The sequence below is a fragment of the Falco punctatus genome (assembly GCF_963210335.1).
Source record: "Falco punctatus genome assembly, chromosome: 3".
In the NCBI taxonomy this organism is placed as follows: Eukaryota; Metazoa; Chordata; class Aves; order Falconiformes; family Falconidae; genus Falco; species Falco punctatus.
The window spans coordinates 5019503-5038456 of record NC_137582.1 but is presented as its reverse complement, the minus strand read 5'-3'; the positions used below and the strand labels follow the sequence as shown (position 1 = coordinate 5038456).

General features: G+C 36.9%; 1 protein-coding gene across 11 annotated transcripts in view; it reads left to right on the top strand.

Moving 5' to 3' along the window:
• The window catches only part of TRAPPC9 (trafficking protein particle complex subunit 9), a gene marked incomplete at its 5' end in the record, with an annotated part of 509504 nt that overhangs the window by 168418 nt on the left and 322132 nt on the right, over positions 1–18954 (top strand). For all 11 annotated transcript variants that reach the window (XM_080377735.1, XM_080377732.1, XM_080377736.1 and 8 more), the window contains one exon: positions 13296–13438. In XM_080377735.1, the coding sequence (XP_080233861.1) occupies positions 13296–13438 (143 nt within the window). The remainder of the gene's footprint in view (positions 1–13295; positions 13439–18954) is intronic.

Sequence of the window (18954 nt, the reverse complement as noted above, 5' to 3'; positions counted from 1 at the left end):
GAGAAAGAGTATTTTGCTGAAATATTATTTATTTGTAAGCAGTTGTTGGAAGGTGGGAGAATGTTTAATGCTTTTGACTGTCTCAGAGAAAAAAGGAAAGAATCAGAGACTTTCCTGTTCATAGAGGAAGATTTTCTGTTCCTTCTGTTAGAAAGTAGAGACTTCTTGTGATTTATTAGCATATGATGGTTTTAGATGGTTTTACAACTTAAATTCTAGAATTAGATTTGTCATATTTCCTTCAGCAAAAGATCTCTGAATCGGCTGATTCTTGTTAATGGTGACTTACTGGACCTAACAGTAATGACCTCCAGTTGACTTTTGAGAATGTATTTTGTTGGAGGGGGCAAACCAAAACGGGACAACATGTGTCAAGCCTTTTTTAAATGTTATTTTTATAGGATGCTCTGATGCTTTTAGAGCATAATTGATCTATGTGAAAAATACAGATGTGTAAGTAGTGGCAGCTCAAAAACAATGATGGTCCAAGTGTTGTCGAAATTGTGAGATCATGCTCAGAAATCAGTAAATACATCCTGCAGGCTAGTCTGACACACGCTGTTCAAATTGTCAGTGACGAGCCTTCTGTAAATCTGTATTTCTGGGAAAACAATCTGTGATGCCTTTCATCTGCTTTAAGACCTTTGCCTTTGTAAAATTTACCCGGTTTTGTTGTAACATCACAGCATTTAAAGTGTGTTCTCAGCCTTTCAGGAATCTTTAGTGCAGGTGGGTCTTGGAGCAGGCAATGGTGCTGGAGCCTGTTGGCACGGACCTGGCTGAATTATGGAAAAATGGGATCAGCGAAGAGAGGAAATGAATTTTAGTGTCAGCTCTGCTTCTGATTTGTATCTGCAATTATTCTTGTGTTTACTGAAGAGCTAAGTCCAAATTCCCTGTATTGGGGAAAAAACATTTGAGGAAATCCCATACACTGAGTTTATTAAGAGAACTGTATGTTTTAATAATGTGAGTGAATGCTTGGTTGCTTGGCATATTAGCTTTCACGTGGCATGCCCAGTGAAAGAAATAAGATGCATTAGAATGGAAAATGTTACTGTTCTGCAACTCTAGGACCCAATTTCTAGCTAAACTATGGGACAAATTTAATTTCTGAATCCTTAGTCCCTGAAAATTGATTTCACTATTTTTTATTCTGTTAGTTTTTGTCATCATATTAAGAGTAGGAATTTGCAATGTTCATTCCATATAAAATTCACTAAATCAGTGGTAAATTTAGCTCAATAACTTTACTGATTTTGAAAATGATTGTGCTGCTAGAGCCTCTATTTCAAACCCAAGTAGCAGCTGAAAAATCTGAAGTACTCAGTCTTCCATATTTATATGGTAATGGCTGTGCTGAATAAACAGATCTATTGATTAAGTTGTTCAAGCATTCGTGTTTTAAAAGCTGTTTCTTCACTTGCTCCTACTTTTGAACAATCGCTTAATTGGGCTTATCCCTTCTAATCACAGGAATTCCTGGGGTGGGGGGGTGGGGGGAAGGACTGCTTAACACAAGAATACCAAAGAGCTCTCACACAAAAATCTAATTACTCACTTTCAAGGACCTATTATGTGGTTTAGTTGATCTTTTTTTTTCTCCCTGATTTGCTGCTTGCATTATTTCTTTTTAAGGTACTTCAGCTATTGCAGAGGAGGATTTGTTTTTATCTTTTGAGGCTGTATTATTTTTGTTTAAGTACAATACAGCAATGTTATGAATAAAAAGTATATGAATAGGCAGTGGAGCTGGGTTCTTCAGACTGTTTTGAACAGTGAATGGATTTGAGATCTTCAGGAAACCATTTGTACTTTTTGTGTGCCCTTTGTATGGGATGGATTTGTGTGTTGTAAAATAGCAACTCTAAATTTTGTTTACTTGTGTCATGGTGGTGGTCTTGGACCATAGAGTGATGCATGTGACTCATCTTTGGGACATAATCTTCTCTGGTGTTTTAAAAGTTTGTGAACTTTGTATTGCCATTGGGGAAGCTGCGTAACTAATACAATTACTTTACTCGTATTACTGGTAAATATAGTAAACCCAGAGCAGCAGAGTTAATAATAACAACAATAATATTAATACCAACAAGAACAACAACAATAATAATAATATGATAATGATGTTGGTGATCATGTATGTTTGTTGGGATACTGATGAAAATTTTTTCTATGAAGGGCAGTCATGATAAGCAAATCTGTCAGATTTCTTTGAAGCATATGCAGAGCTCATGAACAAAGGGAAAATCATGGATACTGCTGGCTTGATTTCCTAAAACACTTCCAAAAAGACTCTCTGTTTTGAGAGAAACAAACATGCTGTGAGATAAAAGTGGAGGCCTCATCATGAGTCAAGAGCTGGTTCAAGGTAGGATGGATGGCCTGTATACTCACTGAAAGGTGGGCTTCAGCCTAATTTATCTGGCTCTGTATTGTGCCTGTGCATGCTCATAAAGGATCTGGATAATAGGGTGATTAGCATTGTGTCAAAGTTTATCAAGGGTAGCATACATGATAAACTCACTTTTAAGGATTACAGGCTTATTCTGTGATAGAGGTGAGTTGTTAAAATTTGAGGTAAAGATCTGTATTGATCCGCATGTGCTTTGTGAAGTAACTCACATGAAGAAATGCAGTCTTAATTCCAAATACACAACGACGGGCTCTGAATTAACCATTGCTATTCAAGACAGAGATCTTGGAGGTATGAGACATTCTGCGAAGATGTTAGTTTAATTTGTAGCAGCAATGCAAAAGGCAAATAGAATATTAGGAACAACAGAAAGTAAAGGGATAGAGAGCAAACCATGAAGTTTCTTCTATGTTAACCCCACTTTGGGTGCAGCCTCATCCCCTTTTCTCACAAATGACATGGTAGCAGTAGAAGGACCAGAGAAGGGATGGGCTAGTGTTGAGGAATTGTGAAACAGTGTGGAAGTGTTTGACATAGAAAATTTAAACTGGAAAACTTCATTGCGTTACCCAGAGACTTCAGGTTGTTGCATATGAGCCTATTTGGGCTTGGTGTTGTTGCTTTGATTTCCTCCCTGGGTGGGAGGGTTGGGGGAAAAAAACATCACGCTCACACTTGCAAACTTTAACAGTGACATACACCTTTCTAAAATTCTCATTTGCTTAAGTCAAAATACATACTGAAAGGTAGTACTTGACTGCTGAGTCTGCAGTAGCAAGATGTGGTGGATAACAATTATAAATAGTGGTGCGCTTGCTCTTTCAAAAGTGAGAGATGACCTGCTTACGGATGAGTAGCAACATTGATCAGATGTGTCATTTTTAGCTGGGGAGTCACCTGTGCAGCACTTGTTTTTGTTGTTTTTCCCTGGTGTTCTTTCTGGGGTTGTGACTGTTTTTATACTATCTTGTTATTTCATTTATGATTTCATGACATGTGGAGTGTTTACGCTAGATGCATGTTCTTTGCACTGTTATGGCCAAGTAGTGAGAAGTTATCTGCCAGCATCTTGTGCCTTCACTCTTGGGGACTCTGCCTACAGGGTGTAATAAACAGGTTTCATTGAGGAAATACATTCAGTGATGCTTCTATACAGCAACCAACCTGTTACATAGCCACTGCCGGGAGGACCAGGCTGAGTTGTTGGTCTATGTGGAGAGAAATTTCCCCTTTGAAAGGTGTGTGTGATTTGTTCATCAACATCTCTCCCTGAATTTACTCTCCTTTTGTAGCTTCCTACTTCAGAATCAGGGCAGGATTTTGGAGAAGTTATTGAGGACATGTGATGACTTGCCCCTGCATTCTTCCAAGTCCTACAAGAACAGAAACCAAGGGTGCCTAATTTCCTAACACACGTTTGTTTCTGAGAGGTTCTGCAGTTTAGCGTCAGTAGACAGAAAACTCTCAATGGGAATGTTCCACATAGAAGTTACTTGCATTTAAATTATTTGTAATCTCTTATCTGTGTCTCAGCCAAGAGTAAGATTCTGTGATAGCTGTGGTCAGCAGTGCTTGTGTCTAAATGGACGGAGGTAAAAGCTTTGAGGCAGTTAAGAACGTGCATCAGCCACCTGGGCGTTCGGCTGCAATAGTACTGCCCTGGAGGCCTGGATGCAATTTACCTTTAATTAAAGAAAGCAGAATTCTGTGATTAATGTTACAAGAAGAAATATGTGTTATACTTTGTGAATATTTCCAGAGGGGAATTAAACTCTAGGAAGGAATAATGTTCAGAGGAATCATGCTGTATGCTCCTAGCTTTCTTCTATCATTTGGAAGTAACAACTTGTGCTTTAGCTAAAATACAAACACAAAATAACTTGTGAAAGCATGGCTACAACAGCCAATTAGAAAGTGCACAGTTTAATGTGAGATGAATGCTCTTCAGTAAAAGATTGCTGTATATTGTATTTTATCTGTCAATCTATATATCTGTTTGATAGAATGACCTTTGATTCACCCTGTTCATTAATGCGGAATAACTATAGCATGCCTGCCTTTAAACTTAATATTATTCTGCTCACATCTCCATTCTCATTATAAACACAGCTATTTTTAGCTAGCACAGATTCAGAATATGCCTTGTAAGCTTAAGGGGGATTTATTGAGCTCCAGTGTGTATTTGCTAGAGATTCCTTGTTGAAGCTTACTGATTTAGGATTGAGGAGGGGTAAAATGTACTATTTAATTCCCAGCGTATGCCTGCAGGAGCTATATTTAGCTTCAGCTACTTGTCATTGCCATTGTGCTATTTTTACAAAGGGATGCAGCAGTTTCATTGTTCAGGGACTTAACTAGACATAAATGTAGATGGATGAGCTAGGTAAACATTGGTGTACCACAAAAATTGCTACTGAAGGTGAGTATGCAGTAGATGTACTTGAGTAAAACTGCACTAAAACACGAACACAACAGGCATCTTGTTCAAAAGATTGATTGTGTAAATTCACCTGATTAACACATGCTAAAAAGTATATTTAATTTTGCTTTAGAGTGATAAAGTAGTTTAACAGGAATAACAAGGTGGGCTTTGTTTGTATTTGTACATAAAAAGGTCTGACTTACTGCAGTGGCACAATGTATTTTGTTACTTAACCGGTTATTAAAAATTTTATCCTAGCTTTTGTAGTTGACACTTAAATTTTTAGTGGAATACAGAGGAAAAAAAATTAGTATGGAGAATGCTTGCTGCAGTTCAGTCCTAGAGGATGATTACATATGCACTACAAGATGATTACATATACATATCCTTTTTATAATGCATGTATTGAGGCTCTTGCTGTCAATTTCTATACCATTTGGTGCTTGAAGGAACAGTATCTACTGGGAAAGTCTCCTTTTCCTATCTGCGAAAATTAGAAATTCTGCCTTGATCAATTAAATATTCCAGTAGATTTAGATATGCTTCATGATTTGCATTCAGAGAAATGTATAGGTACCTTACTTTCTGTCCTTTCCTGGCTGTTTACTATCTCCTTAAAATACAGGAAAAAAAATCGTATCATTTATAAAGATACAGAAAACCTAAAATATATTTTGTGTATCAGAAAATCAGAAAGGTTGGTGGTAAGTGAAAAGACTAATATTCTCCAATGAGAGAGAGCAATGAATGCATCTCTTTCTGCAAAGTTGCATGATAATCACTGTGTACTCATTCCATCGATTATTTTGATGTAACAATTCAACTTACGATATAATTTACTTTTTATGAACCATATGGTGTTTCCTAGAGGTAGAAAATTTTAGATACGGTTGTTCATGTATTCCACCTATGATCATTGTTTCTTACTGTGGACCTTGGGCAGCCTGATATTTGAGCTAGATACTGAAGACTTTGAGGAGGACTAAATTATTTTCAGTTTTGGAATAATACCCAGCTTGAAATAAACCTTGTGTGGTAAAGGCTCAGTGCTTTCCTTATCACAAATTACATACTCTACTTCTCCTCCCAAATGTCATTGCAATACCAGTATTTCAAGTAAAGGAAGGTCTAGAGTGTTTGAGGGGATGACGTGAATTCCTGCACGGAAGAAGCTTTGAAGATAGCAACATCTAAGTCCCTGTGGTCTGAGTTTTGCAGTAAGACACTGGTCCAAAAAGTCAATGCTAAGAAGCATGTGTATCTCAGAAACCATAAAGTATGTCATGAAAGCTTTCGGATTTCAGTAATGTGGTGCTTTGCTTAGCTCTCATCAACAGAGTAATAAAAACACAATACTATTGACATTTAGGTGGAGTTTTTTTCTATTAGATTGGACATTTTTGTCCTCCCAAGAATTATAGAATCTCTAGGTAGTCAGCAGTTTCTCTGCTTTTCATCTCTAGTTGGGTGTGGGGGTGTGTTTTGCCTCTTTTTTTTTTTTTTTTTTTTTTTTAAACACAGATTTTATTCTTCAAGCCTGATTTTTTTACAGAATTTATCCTTTGTCAGGTTACTCTGTGGAATCATGGACTGTAGGCTTAGTGATGGGAGACAAGGAAAAACCACAAGTATTTGTCTTTTGTTAGACTACTGTAAATTAAAACTCAAGGAAGTGATAATCTAAACTAGTTTTCATAGGCAAGTGAATATATAGGCGGAGATGTGTGCATTTCTAAATGCCAGGACTGAATTTTCTCATGAGATCAACCCTAAACATAGACACAGTCTTTACATTCACAAATCAGTCCAGTTGGAAGCTTGACGTATTTGAGTCCCATCTTCCTTGATTTCAACTACGTAGGCATCTCCATTTCCTTCCCAGTGCTTACATTCTGGTCTTCCCCTGAAAAAAAGATTCAGCAGTGTTCAGTGTACTGTGTTTCTGTATGAACCATGTTGCTGGAGCAGCATATCCCACGTGTTTGGATTCAAAAGCTTGCAGTCTCCAAGGCTGGACATTTTTTGGGTTTGGTCCAGTAATGCTTAGGCCAGGTAATTTTTATAGTAAAGATAGGAAATTGAGGTATGGAGCCACATAGAGAAAGGAGGATACAAAAATTAGTCTGACCATGGCAAAAAACCCCACCTGCTCCACTCTGTGGCAACTGTGTGCCGTGTGGATGGGGATAAACCATGCGGCTTCTCAGTGTGAATGAAGGTGAGCAAATAAGACTGGCCTGAGGCAGCAGGGAGCATGAGAAGGTTTGAACACTCCGTTTGGAACCCTGGCCCGCAGCCTGAAGCATCACAAAGAGCCTGTGGGGCTCTGCCAGTACGACAGCCCTGCGGAGAGCTTGGCCTTGTAACGCAGAAGCAGCGAGGAAGCGCTGGCAGGGCAGAGGCCTGGAGGTGCCACCAGCTCTGCATCACTGCACCCCCCGCGCTGAGGCGGTGAGGTGCCATCCTGTCAGCCACCTTGGCACTCTCGAGCACGCTTTTGGCTGGCCACCTATTTGCTGTTGTTAGTAGCAAATTTATTGCTAGGGGTTACCTGCTGCTGTTGAAAAGTGTGTGGTTAATTTGAGAAATTTGCTTTCTCTTTCACACTACCAGAGAATTTAATTAGTTAGTTAGGCAGCTGAAATTCCTGATCTGTGATTTATTTACACAATCCTCAAAGCTCTTAAAAAAATTTAAGCATGGCACCCAATGGATGAAACTCAGAAATTACTTTTTTAGAGAGAGGTATGCTGGTGCCTTTTGTGAGATGGAACTGGTGAAGTAGCGCATTTTTATTTGTCTTTATTACTGATAAATATCACTGATTGCCCATCAGAGTTGAATATGGGAGTGGAATGGTCAGAGAAGGAGAAGAAAGAAGGAAGGAGGCAGAGAAAATTTAACAAAATTGGAGTTTATAGTCTGTTTAAGGAAAAATCCCACCCAAACAAATGAGAAAATAAAAGGCATCCTATGAGAAAAAGGGCTGACAGTCAGAAAGAATGGCGAAACACTCATGAATGTAGGAAGCATGTCCTGCTGATGCTAATTTGTGTGAGAAGCAGATCAGGAGTATGATGGGATTTAGAAGAAAACATGTCTACCCTTGAGCAAGTAATTTATTTTTTTTGTTGTTGTTGTTAAGGGAAGGTATATTTGAAGATTGTACACCTAGAATAAGTTATTTTTCAAATGTCAAACCCTAATCCCATGAGAAATTATACTGATTAGTAAGAATTGTTTTCTATAAGCAGTTCAGAAACTAAAATGGAAAGGTTATATTTTGACTTTATATATTTTTAGTCTGGTCCTCATACCGCTGCTTGTTTGTGTTTTGTTTGGTGTTTTTTTTTTTTTCTTTTTTTCTTTTCTTCCTTATTAAAATGTTGTATCTTAACGGGCAGCCTGCAATGGTGTGTTCTGGTGTTTCTTCAGAGCTTTTGCAGTCAGTATCTGCAGAGTCTCAGGAGCAAACTGCCTGTAGCTAAGTACTGGCATTTCATCTTGTATTAAATGTCGAGATCTACTTAGTTTCATTGTTACTATACTAAGGGAATTTACAAAAGACCTGAAAATGTGAGCCTTTCTTACAGAGTATGATTTGTTAATTTAATTAGAGAAGCCACTGATATTAAATACTTCAAAAATTAATGTTCCAATTTGGAAAAAATCGAGGACAAAATTTTGCTTTGCTGTCTGAAACACAAAATGCAGTATTTGTTGCAATGTGGTACTGTAAGAATAAAAATGAAATGGAATCTTCTGGTTCTTCCCGTAGCAAGATACAGGGATAAAATCAGTTATTGCTAGTAAAATTGCTTAAGAATAGAGAAACAAAGAATAAAGAAACAAATCTGCTATGCAAAATAGATGATGTAAGAATTAAAGCTGGGAACCCCTGACCTGAACCATTTCCAACTTTGTAAATTTTATAAAACAAAAAACTTAGATGTTTAGAAGTATTTTTCTGCAGTGAGGGGAAAGTATATGACTATTTTATTGACTGTTTACTCATTAATAATATATCACTATAAATTTGAGTTTCCTGACTGTATCGTTCTCATTGTTGGTCGTTTCTTTGTTGACTATAACTAATATAGCTGTTCAGTAATTATTCCTGGTTTTTAAGAGAAAATGACTTTCAATGTTTTTCATATCTTGAAGGATCTTTTTCTTGTAAAAACAGTTTATGAGAGTTGCTAATATTTTATGTTCTTCTGTGGAATGTTTATTTTCCTTTACATGCAACATATAATGATTAATGTCTCTGCAGGTGGATTCTTATATCCTGAGTTATAGATACCTCAACATACTTCGGTCCAAGCCAATTTTTTGAGCTAAAATAGTGTTCTTTGCTACGTACAAGTTTGAACAGTTTTCTGGGATGAGGCATCTTGATGTGGATATTCAGTCAACCCCCTGACTTGAGCACAAGCATACAGAAAGGGTTGGGCACCATAGTTGACTTCTCAGCACAAGAAATGCCCTTCATGGCTGCTCTTTCCCCATTCATGTGTGTGTTTCTCGTGCCATTAGCTGTCTTGAGGAGATCTGTTCTCAGATCAGTCATGTTCTAGCTTCTGTGTAAGTAGCAATGTTCTGCAGAATTATATAGAAATTCTCTTTAGATTTTACTCTCTCCTTCTGGGTAGGAAGTACTATCATAGTAGTTCAGTAGAAATAATTGGTCTGATATGTAGATTGTAATTGTTTGAATTAGCAATTAAAAGTCGGTATACAAAAGGTATTACTGTTCAGACAGGGTCACAATTGAGGGATTGGCAGAAGGGTGCTAACTGCTGTCACTTAGAAAAATTCAGTGTCCAACTTTTTGCTTTTCATTAGCAGCATAGTATTCAAATAGAAGTTCTTTTCTAATTTGGCTTGTAATTCTATTATGAAAGAGAATATGCAAAGGATTTCTAGGAACAGACTGGAAAGAATGATTTTTTGTTTGTTTTTTTAAAAAAAGCTGGCACCGGCTCTATGCAGAAAATGTTTGAGGACAACATGTGTGAGAGAAACCAAAATGAGACTTTTTTTGATAGTTTTATCTGTAAAATACTTCTTGTCAATATAGTAGGTAGTGTTAATGTCTGGTGCTGTTGGTTAAGGATCTTGTCACCTGGAACTTAGACACAGAAACACTTTCATTTTCTTTCCTTCACCAATAGAAGGAAAGACCAAAGAAACAGTAAAAAAAAAATTATCAATCTAGAGTCATTGGATAGGTTAAACAACTTACCCATATTTTTACTACTGAGTTTCAAGAATGGAACTCTGCTTAAAAGCAAGAATCCTTCCCGCCTAGTCCGTAGATATTTTGAATTCCAGATGTATTCAGTTAGTAATAGGCTTCTTTTCCTTATCTCCCTGTCCTGGGAGGCCGCCGCACCCAGTCCTTCCTTCATTTTCTTTTTTATGGATCGTCCGCAGGCACAATCATGTTTGTAGTGACACCCTGACATTTCTTTTTGGTCTGCAGTGATGCAGTTCAGAGAAATCTAATAAATTCTGTTGGTGTTTGTAAAGATTAATAGAATCTGCAGCTCAGTCTGTTCGTTGTGTAGGTCTGACAAGGCCACTGGAGTAAGTGTACAAAATTAAGTCGGGAGCTGTAGCACTTGGATCGTTCTCTGCAGGTGCTGTGGGACAGAGTGGTAAATTGTTTTAAATTGGAGCTTTGTAAGTTTATGAAAGTAGGGTGGGTTTTCTTCCTCATCCTAGAGATAGAAAATCAATCTTTCCTATATGGGTGTGAAGTCCTTTCCAAGGTACGTGCGCGTAGAGGGATTTAAAGGAGATTAAATTTGTTGTGGTATTTTTTTTTATTTATTCCGTTCATATTATATGAATCCTAAGCAATAAAGCTTTCTCTGATCACCTGAAGGCTCCTGAAAAAATTATTTCCTTCAGTCATGCACTGCCCCTACACATATGTCTACAGTCCTGGTGTAAAGTCTGCCTGATGTTTGATCTTTGTGTGTGTGTGTGTGTGTGTGTGTATGTATTCCTAGGAACCTTGCAAATTATCATGGCCAGAGAAGAAATACAGGTTTGGTTCTCAGAGAAACTGAAATTGTCTTTTGTCCTCAGTATTGAAAGTCTGAAGTTAGACCTTACCTTGTGGGTGAGATGTCCTCCTGTTGTCTAGATTAACAGAAGACTGTTGGGTTTTTTTTCTCCTCTTTTCTAGCATGGTATGTGGAGGACACACAGTGTCATCAGCAAGTTTTCTTTGACAAATTCCTTACTACAACAGGGACCAAGATTATGAAGATGCCCTTGAACTCCCCTGGGCTTATCAATGGCACGCCTTGGTTGTATTTTTTAGCCTTTTTTTGTGAGTTTTTTGTTGTTGTCGTTTGGTTGGTTTTGTTTTTTGTTTGGTATAGGATGTTATGAAGGGTTTTGCATCTTGAATGATAATGCTCTGTGACCTTTAAACTAACATTTATTGCATATTTACCTGTAATTATATGGGACTGGGCTGAATAAAGCAGCTTTGTGGCATAGTCCTGTGGAGAATGAACCATGGATCCCTATCACAGTAGCTTTCCCAAGCAGGATACTGTATTACAGCTGCAATACAGAACATACATAGCTAGAGTTTTCACAGATTTCCTAATTGAAATTAAAATCCATTCTCACATTATGATGTAAGTAGTGTCAGATCCCTGGACTTAGAGTGTCTGGCTCTGATCTTTATTAAACAGTGCAGCTGGTTAATTAGAATGAAGTATGTTTTGAATGGGTTTGTGCTTTTTTATTTTTGTATTTAATATTGATTAGCTCTCCTGATGTAACATAAACTTGAGTTCATTAACTACAAATTAGGAATTGATATAAACAGAGTAGATGGGTATGTCCACAGTGCCCAGTGAAGGTTTTTATTTGCATTACCAGATGACTCTCATGAATTTTAATGAAACTAAATTTGAAATTAGAGTTAGTCCGCTTTACTTAAGAGAAAGCTGGAAATAGGCAAAACATTTAAGCGTGCATGTGCAGCAAAAAGTTAAACTCTTGATTTTGGTATTCTTTAAATTACTAGATTAGGGTTACTTTAAAAAAATTATTGTATCCTTGTTTCTGTTCCTTCAGCCAAACTTAGAAAGAGCATGGTATCAAACATAGATGTCTTTTTGTAAGTTAGAAAATCCTAGACTGTTCCTTAGAGCTTCTGAAAAAAATTAACAGGTTTCATAAATTGTTTTGTAAATCTGCAGTTGAAAGGGAGAGTATTTTAACTGTCTTGAGGATTGATGACATCTGATAAATATAATTGGTTTCCTAGATAAGTTGTTGACTTGAGGTTTGGTGTTGTGTTTTTTGGTTGGTTTTTTTTTTTTTTTTTTGTTTTTAAATAATTAGCAAAAAAACAATCAAAGAGGAGAGATAGCCATGGTTTCTAAATCTTTTTAAGAAACAGCTGTCCTTCTAGACATAGGCTTCAGCATAATCTGGTAATGTCCATGTTAGGGTAGAAGTCTGTCACTATCTCTGTCCTTTCTCTGAGATGTGGCAATAGCAGCTGCTTGGGGACCAGAATAAAAACGGAGGGAAAAAAAATATCCAGTGACATTTCCCAAACTCTTGTCTTGCTTCCAGCAAATTTCAGGATTTCAGGAATGTAAGGAAAGAAAAGGTGGTGCATAATTTCTTTGGATGAATCAAAGGTTTCTTCTGAGCTTGAAGACTGACGATAATGTGGGGACTGGTATGCTGGGAAGCTTCCCACATGCTGTTCATTAAGGAAAAAGTCACAAAGTCTGAAATTTAATCACAGAAGTAAAGGCTCAGTACTACTGAGTATAATGCATAAGACTAATGCTAGAGAATCATTCTTATTTTTAATACTTGCTAACCAATCATGTTCTATAATCTGATCGTCAAAGACAGACAAGGTTCATGTACTAGATTTAGTCAGCAGCGTTGTTTTATCCATTAGTTAATGGAAGTGAGTTTACAATGAATTCTTGAGAAACCAGATACTTTTAGTTTTGTATAATCTTCATCTGTCCACACTCCAAAACTTCAAAGGCTTTCCATTTGATTATGAGGGTAATGAAGTGGTGAATATTTGTCAAAAGTATGAAAGAGCATATCTTGTGATAAACCCTAATGTCTTCTAAGCAAAAATAAACTCTTCGTTTTTTCTATGTTAAATGTGGTATGGAGAGGAATGATACAAAGGGAAGTCCAGCTAACTTTGTTATGTACTCTTCAGTTTTTGAAAGGATTAGGAAAAAAAACCCCAACTGTTCACCTAAGGTGCAGTTGTTAAATTGCCCTTTTTTTTTTTTAAGATAACAGAATAGATAGTTTAGAAAAGCAAATTCTTGAGAGCATTGAAACTTTGTTGGTAAATCACTTCTATGGTCTAATTCAATTGAACTTGTGAAACGCACAGTAATGAAACATAGCTAATAAGTAATTTACTTTTTTTTTCTCTAGACACTGGAAGCCATTTTGAATTTTAAGTACTCTGGTGGACCAGGACATGTTGAAGGATATTACCGGAACCTTTCACTAGGCCTTCACGTAGAAGTAGAGCCATCTGTTTTCTTTACACGTGTTAGTACCCTTCCAGCATCAAGGTAAGGTTTGTTTTGACTCTTGTCTGTTTAACTTACTGTCTCTGTTATATTGTCTAGAACTTAAAGACCATGCTGGAAATTTTCAATAACATCAGCAACATGTAGGTAAAGAATTACATGAACAAATTTTTGAAATTTCTCATATAGGAGTCTAGCCTCCTTTAACTGCAGGCTATGATTGAAGCAATCCATGTGCATTGGACAGTTTCTAAGGTTCAAACATTTTTTCATGATGGTTTGTTTTACCAGGGACAGAATATCTCCTGTTTATTGTAAAATTTGATGACTTCTTTCTGTATCTTGTGGCTGTTGTGGTGGGTTGTGCATTACAGTATTTTGTGTTTGTCTAACAGAATCGTACCCAAAATGCATGATTGTCTTTGGATGTGAGGAATTAATTGTAATCATTCTCTCCTTTAGCGCTTCCTTTGTCTTGTAAGCCACATAGTAGATTCACATATTGTTGTGATTTTTTAAAAACCATGGCAACACTTGATGGTGGTCAAATGCCACACTCATGAAAATGTGATTGCCTAAAATTCATCAGCCACTGAGTGCAATCAGGTTTAATTTGTATGGGTTTTTTTTTGGATAAAATTGTCTTCATTGACTGCTAAATACACAGTTCCTGTTCTGTGTGTTTTTATTCATTTTATATTGCTTTACATACTGCTTAAGCAAAGCAGCTTTTGGAAAAATTAATTCTGTAAGTTAATGATTTTACCAATCCTTAATCAATATTTTTTTGTTGACGTATGTTCAGCTATGTTTGTAGTTAAATACTTTACAATCTTTAAATATTTGGGTTATATTCAAACTCTGGGAGTTCCAGAAGTGGCCTTTGAATAGCTGTCATTCATACGATGAATAAATGAGCTTGAGTTTGTTAGGAAGAAGGAAGACTGAGAATGGACTTTGTTTCAGTGCATAAGTACTTCTGGGGTGTAAATATCAGGGAGGAGAAAATGCTCTTTTAGACGAAGGATGAAGTTAGTACAAGAAAAAATTGTTAGAAATCAAGATAAGAGTATACTATTATTACAAGTCCCCTTGTAAGAATCAGCAACCAACTAGCTAGTAGCAGGATTATTGAAAAGAAAGTGTTGTGGGAGCAAGCATTTTGTTTGGTTTAAATTCTGAAATTAATCAGTGCAATTACGTAATACTACTACTAATAGTTGAGAGTGAACTTAATTGATCCAAGCAGTGTCTGTTGGTACCAGGACCTTTTTCATGGTGGAATTTAGAAATAAAACCCAAAGATAGGCAAGAAGGGAGTACAAGCCTGGGAGATACGGGGAGCATATTTCATTTTCAAAGGCAAGAAATGAGTCACCAGTATCATCCCATAGCAGAAGTGTCAAAGGATGCAAGCAAAATAGCTTGCAAAACATTGTTTCTTTTGTTCCTGTGAACAGAATAAGTAAAGTCTCAAGAAATGTTTGGGGCTTGAACTTGGGAAACATGAAGAAAAGTGGACAAGCTGGAGAAAGTCTAGAGCAAGAAGAGTGTTAAAATCTGACTTAAGCTGAAAAGTAAGTTTAAAGAAACTCTCGGTCTTGCTGAAGCAAAAGAGAAGACTGTCAGGGGACTTAAGGTTTTAATTACATAAATGGCACTTCCAAGAGGTTAGTTATCTGTTTTTCACAGCAAGTAATACAGTAAATTATGACCTTTGCATATAGCAAGGGAAATTTAGGTTAGGCAAAGATAATGAAACACTGAAATAGTTTTTGTAAAAATTTTTTTAAATGAAACAGGATTTTTTTTTTTTAATTGAGTAGATTGTGTTCAGCTCTTATACAGATTTAGGTCTCTTTTATGGCTTTATTGGTAAGCAAGTTCATTAAGCATTTTGCTGCTTGAAAGTATGGCATGACAGGCATAATTTTATTCTTTTAGGAATAGTGCTCTAGTAAGGTAGATCTAATGCTACTTGCGAAGTCAGAACATAGGACCCAGAACAGCTGTTTGCAAAATGCCGGGAACTTTATTAATGATGTTCAGAGTTTTGTCCCTGCAGCGGCACATCCTTAAGCCTTTGTAAGGTTTTCAAGGAGTAATAAGTGATATTTCTTTATCAGCCTGGAAGTACTACAGCATCTACTTTTAAATTGTTTTCAGGAAGATTCATTATACAGGTTAAAATACTCAGTTTTCATTGATTATTTGCATGCATCGTCCTTTTTGTTCCTTGTCATAAGACCCTTGCACTCTGTGTATACCGCTAGATGGACAGGATGACTGCTTTTTGGTTCATTGCGGTTACTTTCCTATAGTCACAGAGTAGCTTGAGTGTGAAGCTGCCAAGCTTCCATAACAGCTCCAAATACAACATAATGCTTTTATTTGAAACTCTTGTTGGTAAACTGGTTTTTTGTGCTAGGTTTCTCCAGCTGTGTTTTGTGTAAGTCAAGGTTATCCTACCCCTGCCTTGTCAATCTCTTCTCAGGAATTTATTCTATGAGGAAAGTATTTAATCCTGAAAACCTTAAAAACAGATTGAGGTGCTAATTCAAATGTAGAACGTATGTGTTGTTCAGCTGTGTACAGTTCTACAAGTCTTGTAGCAGCAGGTGCTGTATATAGTAGCTCCAATTCAGCCAAGTGCTTCAGCTCATATTGTATGCATGTGATTCATTCTTTGCCTGTTCGTCATACTGATCAGCGTTTAAGTCAGTGGAAACTTTGGGATTTGCTGATTGGGGGTGGAGTTAAAGATGTGACTGCTTTTAATTAGGGTGCCTTAAAGCTTTACTGAGTTGAGACAAAATACTGTAATATTTAAATTTCTGTCAGAAATGTTTTATTGCAAGACCTGTCAAAAAGCTATTCAAACCTATTTTTCTTTGTTACATTAGGTACGTATTGTCTGCTAAGTCATGATTGCATTTTGTTTTAAAGTGCTTATTAGCTCTTGCTGGCTGTTCCATACAACAGGCTGGGTCAGTAACACCGCTCCTTTACTCTGGTGCTTCTCCATCAGAAGAGGTCACCTGTCATGTGATGCTACATTTTAGAGTGAAAAATAGCAGAAATAAGTCATCATCCAGGCTGCTAAGGATAACTATTTCTCATTAAATGAAACAAATTTTGTTTTTTGGCTGTTGATAATCTCTGCCAGTATCTGAGACTTGATAACAGCAAATTATAAGTAAAATTTTGTACTTGCTCAGTTAAAATATTGAATATGATTTCCTTTTGATTTACTGCTGAGATTTCATTGCTTAAATTCTGTCTGAGGTGCTGAGCTATTTTTGTTTAGTCATTATGAGAAACAGTGTTTTATAATTTACCTTCTCAGCTGTCATTTCAGAATGAAAGTTATCATTGCTTTCATTTTATGGATTGAGTTCCCCCCCTTTCTTTTATGGTTTTATTGTTTTTATTTTACATTTTACCCCAACACAAGTAAGAAACAATAGTTTAATAGCTGCTGGGCTTAAAAAGTCAAAGCAAAATAAAAAACTTTAAACATTGATTCTTCCCTTAGGCCTTTACTGAAAAAAACAGGAAATGTTACTGAAATCACTTTCTTCCCCCCCAGTTGTAACATAAAGATTATGGTTTATGTAAAAGTCTTCCAAACTTAATTGGTATTTTTTTTATTTAGCTGCTTGAGCAGAGAAGCATGGGAAATATCACTGCAACAACTGGGGACTTTAGTTTCTTTTTTGTTTTTCTAAATATATAGCCAAAATTGTGTCTTCCACTTGTGCACAGCGTTCTGCTTTATAGGGAGAAGTTTCATTAACTTCCTCTTCAGTGTATCTTAAGATACATTTAATCCAGACAGCAGGTCTTTTTAACCTTTATCTGTGCTGGTCTGTAGAGGAATCTGTGGTTAGCTTGATGCAGCCCTTAACGTGCTGCAGTGCCTAATCTGTTGCCTAATTCTGATGCAGATATCAGCTCTCCTGTCAGAAGAGATGATGTTCTGTCAGTAAATGGTCGTCACCTGCTCCAAGGTTTTTCACTGTGTAGATCAACCTATGCTCACTCAGTTGCCTACATCTGAAAAGACAGGCAGAACAGCTTTGTGCTGGGAAATTGTTTACCTCTGATTGGGTTACCTGTAATCCTTGATGCTGCCTGTTTATGCTTGCAGGGAGATGATTGTCCCATCAGGCATAATCAAGAATGTAGGTGCCTGAAGCAGCCCTGAAATAGGGTATAAGGAGTGAATGCTGAAAGTTCTCACAGTCTGTCCCACAGCTCAGTGAAGGGATTCAAAGATCCAGTTGCTTAACCATTTATGTACCATAATATGCAGATAAATCTATATAGTAAAATTGTGTTCATTGTCTTCTGTAATTGGGGATACCATGTTAATTGATTCCTTATCAGTTCTTAGCCCCAAGACTACTGGTGTGATTGCAGGCCTCAAAACAGTTCAATTACCAGGAGATTACAGGCTGCCAGCAAAGGTCTGATGCTAACGGTTCAGTGTAAGGGAAGTGTTTTGTTGAGAGTTTCATGTGATATACCTCTTGATTTTGACACACTCTTAGCTCTAAGAAAGTCTGCAGTTGAAGCTTGTGCTAGCTCGATTGTCTTGGACTATCTCCTTTATGCGTGTTGATTCTCTCAAAGGCATTATCTGCCAATTTTGGTGAGCATTGAATGTCCTCCTTTATTGCCTTTATGAAAGAGCAGAGAGCATGCCAGAAAAAAAAAACAAACAAAAAACCAACTGCTTCACTCCTTACGTTTGGTAAGATTTCAAGTTAATGTGTGCTCTGTATGCTGTGAGTTGCCTGTTGGTCTCCTTGTGTCCCTTGCCATTATAGCATCAGTACAAAAGTGTCTAAAGTAAGAGCCATCTACAAAGGTCGGAAAATCTTGGTCTTGCTTATATCAAAGGTAGTGAGGCAGTCTGAATTTGTAGATGAAGTCAATCCACAGCGCAGTAGGGATTCTGCCTTCACTTTTGGGCAAAGTTCAAAAGCCAGATATGTAAGACTGTTCTTACCTGTTAAATTTACAAATTCAAGATGATAAACAAGGTATAGTTTTTACTCGATTTTTGAGGCAGCGTCCTTTCCTTCCTATTTAAAACCACTATACAGCTGATGAAACGTCAGCTGTGGATCTCTTGATGAGTGCAGAGGCTGTGACTCTGTTCTTGTAACTGAGTCAGAGGACAAAAAAAAAGAACTGCAGCAGCTCAGTTCGTATAACTGTAGGTTCAAATTAATTTTCCTTTGTACCATGAATGTATATTATTTCATTAATTGTTTTGGTTTTGTGAAGAAGGCATCAGCTCATAATAAGCCTGCAGCATTCTTCCTAGTCTGAGACCTTTCATTGTTTTATATTTAAAGTTACGATCCAGTTTTTCCAACTTGGTTTCAGCAAAGTGTTTAGAGACTGGAAAAGAACAATCTTGACTATGTTGAGGGTTCTCAGGAGATCCTCAGTTCGGTGGGTAGAACTTTGGGTCTTAATGAAATCAGACATAATTTTCAGAATTTCCATTCTAGTTTCCAGGGTTGCCCACATTTTCACTACAATAA